Source organism: Aethalodelphis obliquidens, unplaced genomic scaffold (genome assembly GCF_003676395.1).
Source record: "Aethalodelphis obliquidens isolate GAN/ISIS:26980383/991018 unplaced genomic scaffold, ASM367639v1 scaffold9, whole genome shotgun sequence".
Lineage (NCBI taxonomy): Eukaryota > Metazoa > Chordata > Mammalia > Artiodactyla > Delphinidae > Aethalodelphis > Aethalodelphis obliquidens.
This window is the reverse complement of record NW_020837953.1, coordinates 16039315-16053247: the sequence shown is the minus strand read 5'-3', so window position 1 is coordinate 16053247 and position 13933 is coordinate 16039315. Positions and strand designations below refer to the sequence as shown.

At 38.8% G+C, this 13933-nt stretch overlaps 1 protein-coding gene across 3 annotated transcripts in view; it reads right to left on the bottom strand.

Moving 5' to 3' along the window:
- EIF2B3 (eukaryotic translation initiation factor 2B subunit gamma) overlaps window positions 1-13933 on the bottom strand; it is a 170626-nt gene that overhangs the window by 154530 nt on the left and 2163 nt on the right. For all 3 annotated transcript variants that reach the window (XM_027108742.1, XM_027108743.1, XM_027108741.1), the window contains exons 2-3: window positions 9948-10104; window positions 2940-3085 (exon numbers count right to left, since the gene is read on the bottom strand). In XM_027108742.1, the coding sequence (XP_026964543.1) occupies window positions 2940-3085; window positions 9948-10095 (294 nt within the window). In that variant the 5' untranslated portion in view covers window positions 10096-10104. The remainder of the gene's footprint in view (window positions 1-2939; window positions 3086-9947; window positions 10105-13933) is intronic.

Genomic DNA, 13933 nt, shown 5'->3' with positions numbered 1-13933 from the left:
AAAAAAAAAAAAAAAAAAAAAAAAAAAAGAATCCACCTGCCAATGCAGGGGACACAGGTTCAATCCCTGGTCCAGGAAGATCTCACATGCTGCAGAGCAACTAAGCCCATGCACCACAACTACTGAGCCTGTGCTCTAGAGCCCATGAGCCACAACTACTGAGCCTGTGGGCCACAACTACTGAAGCCTGCTTGCCTAGAGCCCATGCTCTGAAACAAAAGAAGCCACCGCAATGAGAAGCTCACACACTGCAATGAAGACCAAAAAAACGCAGCCAAAAATAAATAAATTTAAAAATGAAAAAAAGAAATAGCACACACATAATCGGTCAACTGATTTTCAACTAAGGCTTCAGAGCAATTCAATGTGGAAAGGCAGGTCTTTTTAACAAATGATGCTGGAACAACTGAATATCCATACAGAAAAAAGTAAACCTTTATACCTTTACTTTTAGAAGTAAATACAAAAGAATATCTTTATAAGCTTGGGGTAAGCAAAGATTTCTTAGGACACAAAAAGTACTAACCATAAAAGAAAAAATCAGTAATCTGGATTTCATCAACATTTGAAACTTCTGGTCATCAAAGTCACCATTAAAAATGTAAAAAGGCAAGCCACAGACTGGCAGAAAATATTCACAACACATACCTGACAAAAGCTTTGCACCTATAATATATAAAGAATTTCTATAATCAATAATAACAAGGCAAACAACTCAAAAAAAAGGCAAATGCCTTGAACAGACATTCCATGAAGATATACAAATGGTTAATAATCACATGAAAAGGTGATCAGTATCATTATCATCAAGGAAACGCAAATTAAAACCACAATGAGGGCTTCCTTGGTGGCGCAGTGGTTAAGAATCTGCCTGTCAATGCAGGGGACACGGGTTCGAGCCCTGGTCCAGGAAGATCCCACATACCACAGAGCAACTAAGCTCCTGTGCCACAACTACTGAGCCTGCGCTCTAGAGCCCGTGAGCCACAACTACTGAGCCCACTTGCCACAGCTACTGAAGTCCGTGCACCTAGAGCTCGTGCTCTGCAACAAGAGAAGCCACAGCAACGAGAAGCCTGTGCACTGCAACAAAGAGTAGCCCCCGCTCGCCGCAACTACAGAAAGCCCACATGCAGCAATGAAGAACCAACGCAGCCAAAACTAATAAATAAAATAAATAAACAAAATATCATTAAAAAAAAGAATAAACATAGTTATTAAAAAAACACCCACAATGAGATAGTGGTACATAACACACACTAGAATGGTTAAGATTAAAAAGACTGACAATACCAAGTGTTGATGAAGATGTGAAGCAAGTACAATTCTTATACATTGCTGATGAAGTGTAAAATGTACAACCACTTAGAAAACTATTTGGCAGTTTGCAATAAAGTAAACCCTATAACCTATAATATTTTTACAAAAAAACCTGCAGAACAATATTTATAACTGCTTTATTCATAATATCTAAAAATTAGAAACAATCCAAATGACCATCAACAGAAAAATGGGTAAATAGTGGTATATTTATTCAATGGAATACTACTCAGCAATAAACAAGAACAAACTAGTTATACCTGCAATCATATGAATGAATTTGAAAAATATTATGATGAACAAAAGAAACCAGAATAAAATTATATGATTTCATTTATACCTAGTTCATGAACAAGCAAAATTAATATATGGTGATAGAAATCAGAACAGCAGTTGACTCTAAAGGTGCAGGACTGACTAAAATAAAGCACAAAGGAACTTTGAGAGGTGATGAAAATGTTCTAGATTTGGATAATGATAACCTGGGTATATGTAATTGTCAAAACTCATTGAACTATATAATTAATACCCGTGTATTCTACTGTGTGTAAATTATTCCCCAATAAAGGGAAGGAAAGGCTGTGTACATATCTGCATTAATTTTTTGTTCTTTAGTGCACAGGTAGGTTGAAAATAATAATACATCTGTTTGCAGTCACTAGAAATAGTAGGAGAAATTTTGCCCCCCAACTCAAGTAAGATAGCAACATTATCACACAGAATGAATTTTTTCCAAAGGACATCAATTTGAGAACAACTGACAGTGGATCTTTCTCAGTTTATGGGCCACAGGCCACTGGGGAGACTGTACCCTCATATCCATAGACCCGTGTTAATTTCTTAATCAAAGGAGACTAAACATTCAAATATTATCATGTGGGGGAGCTGAAATTTTTGCAAGTTTCTTCGTACTTCTTTCCAGTCGATCCCTCATCTGCAGAGTCAACTGCTGGTCTGATTTCTATTACTATATATCAGTTTTGCTTATTCAGGAACTTTATATAAATGGAATCTTTTGAAGTATATTTGAAGTATATTTTTTTATAAAGATGTACTATGACTGAAAAATATTGGAAACTAGTGACTGTAACAACTGTCTAAATCTTCACTAGTAACCAAACTAAAAAGCACTTGAAACATGGGCAAGAAAGAATGTGATGCAAGAATATATTTTTTAAAAAGCACTGTAGGGAGTTCCCTGGTGGTGCAGTGGTTAAGAATCCGCCTGCCAAGGCAGGGGACATGGGTTAGATCCCCAGTTCTGGAAGATCCCACATGCCGCGGAGCAACTAAGCCTGTGTACCACAACTACTGAACCTGCGCTGTAGAGCCCAAGAGCCACAGCTACTGAGCCCACATGCCTAAAGCCCATGCTCCGCAACAAGAGAAGCCACTGCAATGAGAAGCCCTTGCACCGCAACGAAGAGTAGCCCCCGCTCGCCACAACTAGAGAAAAGCCTGCGCACAGCAGCAAAGACCCAATGGAGCCAAAATAAATAAATAAATAAAACAAAATAAAATATTAAGGAAAAAAAGCACTGTAAACTGCAATGCATTGGGAAAACATAAGATGATATTTATCTTCAATGAACAATAAAAATCAAGAAACAGTTTTTCACCTCAAGTTTCTGATATATGTGGCGCAGAGAATCTGCAGTTCCCATGTCATCTTCATCAGGAATACACACAATATCTAGCTTCATTTTCATCTTGAAGTCTGCACATAGAGCCTTTTGGACATCCCTGGTGGTAATGACAATGACTTCTATAGCACGAAAGAAAAAAAGAAGGAAAAACTCTCATTCATTTAGACAATGGTTACGCTTTTTCAATTAGATTTGGTCTGTTTCTAGATTTAGTAATAACAGCTAATATTATTGAGACTTTTCAACGTATTTTACGTGCATTCTCTCAGTTAATTCTTACAGCAATCACATGTTACAAATGAGAAAACTTGGAGTAAAAGAAATGAAGTGACTTTGTTCAGGGTACTAAAACTAGTAAACGAGATCTAAGATAAAACTCGCGTCTGTATGATTAGAGCCCATGCTTTAACTAATACATTACACACCACTTCTTCCTGATGTAAAGAATTTAGAAGAGCATTTATCAAAGCATATACAAATAGGATCACATTTTAACTCTTCATTCACTCCAAAGAAAGAGCTATCACCACTCTCCATCAGACAGCCGTTAGTGCTTCACTGAGGATCACAATGAACCCGGTAACAGGCAGTTTCCACGTAATAGATGCCTTCACCTTATCCACATAATAGATGCCTTCACCTTATCCACGTAGCTATCAATTAATGACAGAAAACTTGGGGTTTTGTCATGGATCTTTGGCAGGGTAATGTAACCCACTGCAATATAACATGTGTTGCTGATATCTGAAGATCAGATTTTAGCACCTCTAAAGTGTAACAATTTCCACTACTTGTTCCAAGATAGTGCTCAATTATCTCCCCCTTCCACTATAATCATTCTCTTTTCTATTTTCTTCCCTTCTTTCTTCCTCTTTCTTTTTCAAATCATTTAACCTTTCTTCTTTCCTTCTCACTTTCTTCCTTTCCCCATTTGGCTTTCTTTCAGTCATTAACTCACTCATTCAACCAATAAGTACAAATACATTTAATACGTAAAGGACAAATAGGCACTGAGAATTCAGAAATGAACTAAACATGGTTCCCATTCTTAAGAAACGTAATATGGAAAAATTAGACATGGAAATGATTAATTAAGGAAGGCTTCATGGAAGGGATCGCCTCTGAGGCAGGCCATGATGAATTCAAGTCCAACAAAAATTTTAGTTCATACTGTACATAAAATGCTGATGTTACAAAGATGAATTAGACACAGTACCTGCTCTCAGGGAGATCAGTTTCCCATGCCACTAACTACAGCATAAAGCAGGCCTTGAGAGGTACTGAGATAGAAAAACAAAGTGTGATGAAAGCATAGAGGATGATTATGCTCTGATTAAAACTGTTTGTGATTAAAACTCTTTGTGATTTCAAAGAGAAGGTGACACTTCCATAGGTTGGAGAGGACATTTTAGGTAGAGTGAAGGGAGTAACTATAAACACGGGACAGTCAGTCTCATAATTGGACCAGGAATCTTCCGTATGGAGAGAGACTAATGCTAAGCAGGGCTATGTTAACTTCCCTAAAATCACAAACAACATGAACAGAGTGAACATAGAGTTTACTGTTCAACTAAAGAATCCCATATTTAGGAGACATTCTCCAAATTCTGACTGAGCCTCACTGAGAAGGAATTTTCTATATACCACAAAAGGTCATCACCAAGCATAACTAAAGATATATAGCAAAAGTAAAAAAAAAAAGTTATAGATGACAAATCCATAAGAACTTACTACAGGGAAGCAGTATATTTAAAAGTGTATTAAGATGTGTCCTTCACCTGTAAGACTGAGATCTAAAAAGAAAACCTTTTCTAAAACACATCTCTTTGGGACTTCCCTGGTGGCGCAGTGGTTAAGACTCCGCGCTCCCAATGCAGGGGGCCCAGGTTCGACTCCTGGTCAGGGAACTAGATCCCACATGCATGCTGCAACTAAGAGTTTACATTCATATGCCACAACTAAAGAGCCCGTGAGCCACAACTAAGACCCAGCACAACCGAATAAATATTTTTATTTTATTAAAATAAATATTTTTTAAAATGTTTAATTAAAAAAATAAAACACATCTCTTAAGGTCAATGTCATACAGACTACTGCAAAGAAGTGTTCACGGGTCTATCTCAAGAAGGTATGAGTGGAATAAACACTGGATCACAACCCTGGGGCCCAGGATCTGGCACCACCTCCATCTGGTATTCTGATCTGCTATATCTAACTATAGAACACCTCAAACTCATTGTGGCCAAAGCCAAACTCATTGTCTTCGCTCAAACCTGTTCCTTGGGAAGCAACCTAAATGTCCATCAACAGAGGAACGGCTAAAGAAGATGTGGTACATACATACAATGGAATATTACTCAGCCATAAATAGGAACGAAATTGTGCCATTTGCAGAGACGTGGATAGACCTAGAGACTGTCGTATAGAGTGAAGTAAGTCAGAAAGAGAAAAACAAATGTCGTATAATATTGCTTATACGTGGAATCTAGAAAAATGATACAGATGAACTTACACGCAAAGCAGAAATAGAGACACAGATGTAAAGAACAAACGTACGGATACCAAGGGGGGAAGGGGGCGGTGGGATGAATTGGGAAATTGGGATTGACATATATACACTACTATGCATAAAATAGAAAACTAATGAGAACCTACTATATAGCACAGGGAACTCTACTCAGTGCTCTATGGTGACCTAAATGGGAAGGAAATCCAAAAAAAGAGGGGATATATGTATACATACAGCTGATTCACTTTGCTGTACAACAGAAACTAACACAACATTGTAAAGCAACTATATTCCAATAAAAATTAATTTTAAAAAATAAAAGTCACCTGAAATGAAAAACAAAAAAACAAAAAACCTGTTCCTTGTCCCATATTCCCTTTCCTATTACCTAGTTACCCACCTAGTTACCCAAGCAAAAAGTAGAAGGAATCTTCCCTTTCTTTCTGCTACCCATCCCCATTAATCAACAACTTTTTCAGATGGTCCTTCTTCTCCATCCTTAGTGCTAAATGCCTTGGCTCAGACCCTCTTCATTGCTAGTGTGGACTTTGGTAACAATCTCCTAATTTGTCTCCCTGCTTCTAGTCTTAACTCCTCCACACTGATTCTTCATAAAGCTTCCAAAGCAATTTTTTAAAAAATCTGAGTTGTCAAATTTATCACCATAAAGTTGTTCACAATATTTACTTATTATCTTTTTTGTTTGTTTTTTTGGCTGCACTGCATGGCTGTGGGAACTCAGTTCCCAGACCAGGGATTGAACCTGGGCCACAGCAGTGAAAGCACCAAATCCTAACCATTAGACCACCAGGTAACTCCCCTCCTCATTATCTTTTCTTTTTTTTTTTTTTTGTGGTATGCGGGCCGGACCGGGGCACGAACCCGTGTCCCCTGCATCGGCAGGCGGACTCTCAACCACTGCGCCACCAGGCAAGCCCATCATTATCTTTTTAATGTCTATAGGATCTGTAGTGATGTTCCCTCTCTCATTCCTGTTATTAACAACTTGTGTTTTCTCTCCTTTTTCTGATCAGTCTAATTAAAATTTAATAATTTTATTGATTTTTTTCAAAAAAAACCCCCATCTTCTGGTTTTACTGATCTTCTCTAACACTTTTGGTTTCTATTTCATTTATTTCTGCTCTCATTATTTTTATCTCCTTTTTTCTACTTATTTGGGTTTCATTTGCTTCTCTTTTTCCAGCTTGTCAAAGTAGAAGCTTAGATGATAATTTGAGACACTTTTTTCTTTTCTAACAGAGTGCTTAATGCTAAAAAATTTTCTCTAATCATTGCTTTAGCTATATCCCTCAAATTTTAATATACTGAAATTTTATTTTCAGTAAGTTCAAAATATTTTCTAATTTCCCTTGTGGTCAGATGGCCAAAAAGCACATGAAAAGATGCTCAACATCACTAATTATTAAAGAAATGCAAATCAAAACTACAGTGAGGTATCACCTCACACTGGTCAAAATGGCCATCATCAAAAAATCTACAAACAATAGATGCTGGAGAGGGTGTGGAGAAAAGGGAACCCTCCTACACTGTTGATGGGAATGTAAATTGATACAACCACTATGGAGAACAGTATGGAAGTTCCTTAAAAAACTAGAAAGAGGGCTTCCCTGGTGGCACAGTGGTTGAGAGTCTGCCTGCCGATGCAGGGTACATGGGTTCATGCCCCAGTCCGGGAAGATCCCACATGCCACGGAGAGGCTGGGCCCGTGAGCCATGGCCGCTGAGCCTGCGCGTCCGGAGCCTGTGCTCTGCAACGGGAGAGGCCACAGCAGTGAGAGGCCCGCGTACCACAAAAAAAAAAAACAACTAAAAATAGAACTACTATATGACCCAGCAATCCCACTCCTAGGCATATACTCGGAGAAAACAATAATTTGAAAAGATACATGCACCCCAATGTTCACTGCAGCACTATGTACAATAGCCAGGACATGGAAGCAACCTAAATGTCCATCAACAGAGGAATGGATAAAGAAGATGTGGTACATATATACAATGGAATATCACTCAGCCATAAAAAAGAACAAAATAATGCCATTTGCAACAACATAGATAGACCTAGAGATTGTCATACTGAGTGAAGTCAGACACAGAAAGACAAATATCATATGATATCGCTTATATGTAGAATCTAAAAACAGGGTACGAATGAACGTAGTTACAAAACAGAAGTAGAGTCACAGATGTAGAAAACCAGGGGGATGGGGGGGTAAAATTGGGAGATTGGGATTGACATAGACACACTACTATATATAAAATAGATAACTAATAAGAACCTACTGTATAACACAGGGAACTCCTCAATTCTCTATAATGGCCTATATGGGAAAAAAATCTAAAAAAAACAACGGATATATGTATAACTGATTCACTTTGCTGTACACCTGAAACTAACACAACGTTGTAAATCAACTATACTACAATAAAAATTAAAAAAAAATTTCCCTTGTGGTTTCTTCTTTGGGTTATGTAGAAATATGTGGTTTAATTTCCAAATACTTAGGGATTCTCTTGATACCTCTCTGTTACTGATTTCTAATTTAACTCTACTGTGGTCAGAGAATATATTTTGTATGATTTTAATCTTTATAAATTTACTGAGACCTGTTTTATTTTTAAAAATATGGTCTATTTTGGTGAAGGTTCTTAGCACTTGAAAAGGATGTGCATTCTCCTTTACTGGGTGGAATGTCTATAAATGTCAATGTCTACAGTTTGACCTATAAAGGTCAAACGGTAGAAAATCCTAAGGAATCTACAAAAAGCTACAAGAATTAATAATAAGTGTATTTAGAAAAGTTACAGGATGCAAGGTCAGCATAAAGAAACTGTATTTTTATGTACTAGCAACAAACTACTGGAAACTGGAATAATTACCATTTATGATAACATCAAAAATATCAACTACTTAGAAATAAATCTAACAAAATATGTGTAAGTCCTATACACTGAAAACTGTAAAACACTGTTGAGAGAAATTACAAAAGACCTAAATAAATGAAGAGATATACCACGCTCCTGGATCAGAAGACTCAATATTATTACGATGTGAATTCTCTTCCTACTGATCTATGGATTCAATTCAATCTCAATCAAAATTAAAGCAACCTTTTTTTTTTTTTTTTTTTTCTGTACGCGGGCCTGTCACTGTTGTGGCCTCTCCCGTTGCGGAGCACAGGCTCCGGACGCGCAGGCTCAGCGGCCATGGCTCACGGGCCCAGCCGCTCCACGGCATGTGGGATCTTCCCAGATCGGGGTACAAACCCGTGTCCCCTGCATCGGCAGGCGGACTCTCAACCACTGCGCCACCAGGGAAGCCCTGAAGCAACCCTTTTTGTAGAAACTGATAAGCTGATTAAAATTTATATAAAGATGCAAAGGACTTAGAATAGTTAAAACACTAATTTAGGGCTTCCCTGGTGGCGAGTCCGCCTGCCGATGCAGGCGACACGGGTTCGTGCCCTGGTCCGGGGGGATCCCACGTGCCACGGAGCGGCTGGGCCTGTGAGCCATGGCCGCTGGGCCTGCGCGTCCGGAGCCTGTGCTCCGCAACGGGAGAGGCCACAACAGTGACAGGCCCGCGTACAGAAAAAAAAAAACAAAAAACCCCCCCACTAATTTAACCATATTAAACCTCGGTTTAAGCCTTTCACTGGTTCCCCACTGCTTTCAGGAAAAAAAATCTACATTCATCATTATGCAATACAAGGCCCTTCATAGCATGATCCCTGTTTACTTCTCTCATTACATCTACTCCTCCTCCCTTACACTTGATATTACAGCCAAATAAAATGAAAAGTAGCTGCTGGAACATGCTGTGCTGATCATGACTCTATCTCTGCATACATTATTACTTCTGTATGGAATGCTCTCTCCACACTGGTAGGCCTGGTAATCTATTTTTCAAGACTCAATTCAAGGGTCAGCTACTCTGTAAGCCTTCTCTGAATCCCTCAAGTAGAAACAGCAACTTCCTTATAACAAGCACTTATAATGTGCCTCTGTTATAACATTTATCACATTTCACGATGATAATCTGTTTACATGTGTATCTTTCCAATAGACTTTAAGGTTCTAGAAATCAGGGTCCGAGTTAATATTTTCAATTCTGTACCCTAGTGCTTAATATATTACCTGGCACATACAGGTTCTCAGTAAGTACTGACTATGAGGCACTTGTATTCCTCATATCATGTCTGACATCCTTCCAGGGTTCAATTAGATCACCGTGGAGACTAGCTCTAAAAAAGTAACACTTAGCACTATCTTCTCAACCTTTTTCACACAGCGATAGAGTACTTCTGAGTTCCTAATTTAAAGAGGCCAGTCTCCAGCCAACATTGAGTCCTAGTCTTCTTTCATTCATCCTGTCTCACCCTCATAAAACTGACAAATCACTGGGATCAAACACCCTAAAAGTTTTATGAGTACATCTCATTGCCATAACTCACCTTCAAATCCAATACGTTCAAGCAGATTCAATGGGTACCAAATTAAAGGTTTGTTCCCAACTGGAAGCAGAGGTTTGGGAATACCGGAAGTCAGGTCTGTCATCCGAGATCCCCCTCCAACTGCCATTACTACTGCTTGAAATTCCATTTTTACAAACTGTAATCACAGAGAAAAACAAGAGAAAAAGAAGTAACAAAAATCAAAGCATACACAGTACTAATCCTATTTTTAGTTAGGTTATTGATATCCACTTATGACAAATACATCATTTCCAACTCCAGTAACCAGAATAAGAAAGGCTCCTTAGCTGCAGTATAAACATCACATTTATCCTATTCTCTTACTCACGGATATATACTCTCAGCTCCAACCTGGGGAGATGGGCTGGAGGAGGGATATGAATTAAGAAAAAAAAAAATCTGGCCCTTGTTCTTGAGTTGCTCACAATTAAGTGAAGACAAATAGAATAAATTACAATACATTATCATTAATGCCATGGCAGGGATACATCCAAGATGCAGTAGGCATGTATAGTGACGGTAACACCTAAGTCTTCCTAGAAAAGATGGAAGGTTTTACAGGAAAGTAATGCTTGAGCTGACTCTTAAAGGAGTAAGAGTTTACCAATTTGTTTTCTGATATGTGAGTTCATATTCCTTGAAAAAAATTTTAAACTTCTGACTAGAATTAACAGCACAAATACAAGCACATTAGATCTCTGAAAAGTGTGAAATGAGTTAAGATTTTCCAGTAATCCAGCCACTTGCTCCCATTTTCTCATTACCCCCAACTTGAAAGATATCACTATAAACACAAAGGTAGGCTTGTGTCTTAACCTAGATTTGCAGGGCCCAATTGCAGAAACAAACCAAATTAACTCCTTTTTTTCACACTCAAGGTAATAAATGAACCTGTTTGACATTCAAAAAAATCTCTTTACAGCAGCTACCACAGAAGAGAGGCACAATAAAAGATCATAAATCAAAACCTCAACAAAATACTAGCAAACAGAATCCAACAGCACATTAAAAGGATCATACACCATGATCAAGTGGGGTTTATACCAGGAATGCAAGGATTCTTCAGTATACGCAAATCAATCAATGTGATAAGCCATATTAACAAATTAAAGGAGAAAAACCATATGATCATATCAATAGGTACAGAAAAAGCTTTTGACAAAACTCAACACCCATTTAGGATAAAAACCCTCCAGAAAGTAGGCATAGAGGGAACTTACCTCAACATAATAAAGGCCGTATATGACAAACCCACAGCCAACATCATCCTCAATGGTGAGAAACTGAAATCATTTCCACTAAGATCAGGAACAAGACATGGTTGCCCACTCTCACCACTATTATTCAACATAGTTTGGAAATTTTAGCCACAGCAATCAAAGAAGAAAAAGAAATAAAAGGAATCCAACTTGGAAAAGAAAAAGTAAAACTGTCACTGTTTGCAGATGACACAACACTACACATAGAGAATCCTAAAGATGCTACCAGAAAACTACTAGAGCTAATCAATAAATTTGGTAAAGTAGCAGGATATAAAATTAATGCACAGAAATCTCTTGCATTTCTATACACAAATGATGAAAAAGCTGAAAGAGAAATTAAGGAAACACTCTCATTTACCATTACAACAAAAAGAATGAAATACCTAGGAATAAACCTACCTAAGGAAAAGAAAGACCTGTATGCAGAAAACTATAAGACACTGATGAAAGAAATTAAAGATGATACAAACAGATGGAGAGATATACCATGTTCTTGGATTAGAAGAATCAACTTTGTGAAAATGACTATACTACCCGAAGCAATCTACAGATTCAATGCAATCCCTATCAAACTACCAATGACATTTTTCACAGAACAAGAACAAAAAAATTCACAATTTGTATGGAAACACAAAAGATCCCAAATAGCCAAAGCAATCTTGAGAACGAAAAACGGAGCTGGAGGAATCAGGCTCCCAGACTTCAGACTATACTACAAAGCTACAGTAATCAAGACAGTATGGTACTGGCACAAAAACAGAAATATAGATCAATGGAACAGGATAGAAAGCGCAGAGATAAACCCACACACGTATGGTCATCTTATTTTTGATAAAGGAGGCAAGAATATACAGTGGAGAAAAGACAGCCTCTTCAATAAGTGGTGCTGGGGGAACTGGACAGCTACATGTAAAAGAATGAAATTACAACACTCCCTAATACCATACACAAAAATAAACTCAAAATGGATTAAAGACCTAAATGTAAGGCCAGACAGCATAAAACTCTTAGAGGAAAACACAGGCAGGACACTCTCTGACGTAAATCACAGCAAGATCCTTTTGGACCCACCTCCTAGAGAAATGGAAATAAAACCAAAAATAAACAAATGGGACCTAATGAAACTTCAAAGCTTTTGCACAGCAAAGGAAACCATAAACAAGATGAAAAGACAACCCTCAGAATGGGAGAAAATATTTGCAAAGGAAGCAACTGACAAAGGATTAATCTCCAAAATATACAAGCAGCTCATGTAGCTCAATATCAAAAAAAGAAACAACCCAATCCAAAAATGCGCAGAAGACCCAAACAGACATTTCTCCAAAGAAGATATACAGACTGCCAACAAACACATGAAAGGATGCTCAACATCACTAATCATCAGAGAAATGCAAATCAAAACTTTAATGAGATATCACCTCACACCGGTCAGAATGGCCATCATCAAAAAATCTACAAACAGTAAATGCTGGAGAGGGTGTGGAGATAAGGGAACCCTCTTACACTGTTGGTGGGAATGTAAAGTGACACAGTCACTATGGAGAACAATATGGAGGTTCCTTAAAAAATTAAAAGTAGAGCTACCATATGACCTAGCAATCCCACCACTGGGCATATATCCTGAGAAAACCATCATTCAAAAAGAGTCATGCACCACAATGTTCATTGCAGCTCTACCTACAATAGCCAGGACATGGAAGCAACCTAAGTGTCCATCGACAGATGAATGGATAAAGAAGATGTGGCACATATATACAATGGAATATTACTCAGCCATAAAAAGAAATGAAATTGAGTTATTTGTAGTGAGGTGGATGGACCTAGAGTCTGTCATACAGAGTGAAGTAAGTCAGAAAGAGAAAAACAAATACCGTATGCTAACACATATATAGAGAGAATCTAAAAAAAAAGGTTCTGGCCTTCCCTGGTGGCGCAGTGGTTGGGGGTCCGCCTGCCGATGCAGGGGGCACGGGTTCGTGCCCCGGTCTGGGAGGATCGCAGGTGCTGCGGAGCGGCTGGGCCCGTGAGCCACGGCCGCTGAGCCTGCGCGTCCGGAGCCTGTGCTCCACAATGGGAGAGGCTACAACAGTGAGAGGCCCGTGTACCGCAAAAAAAAAAAAAAAAAAAAAAAAGGTTCTAAAGAACCTAGGGCAGGACAGGAATAAACACGCAGACATAGAGAATGGAGCTGACACAGGGAGGAGGAAGGGTAAGCTGGGACAAAGTGAGAGAGTGGCATGGACATACATACACTACCAAATGTAAAATAGATAGCTAGTGGGAAGCAGCCGCATAGCACAGGGAGATCAGCTCGGTGCTTTGTGTCCACCTAGAGGGGTGGCTTAGGGAGTGTGGGAGGGAGATGTAAGAGGGAGGAATATGAGGATATATGTATATGTATTGCTGATTCACTTTGTTATACAGCAGAAACTAACACACCATTGTAAAGCAATTATACTCCAATAAAGACGTTAAAAAAAATCACAGGGCTTCCCTGGTGGCGCAGTGGTTGAGAGTCCGCCTGCCAATGCAGGGGATGCGGGTTCGTGCCCCAGTTTGGGAAGATCCCACATGCCGCGGAGCGGCTGGGCCCGTGAGCCATGGCCGCTGAGCCTGCGCGTCCGGAGCCTGTGCTCCGCGGCGGGAGAGGCCACAACAGTGAGAGGCCCGCATACCGCAAAAAAAAAAAAAAAAAAAAAAAAA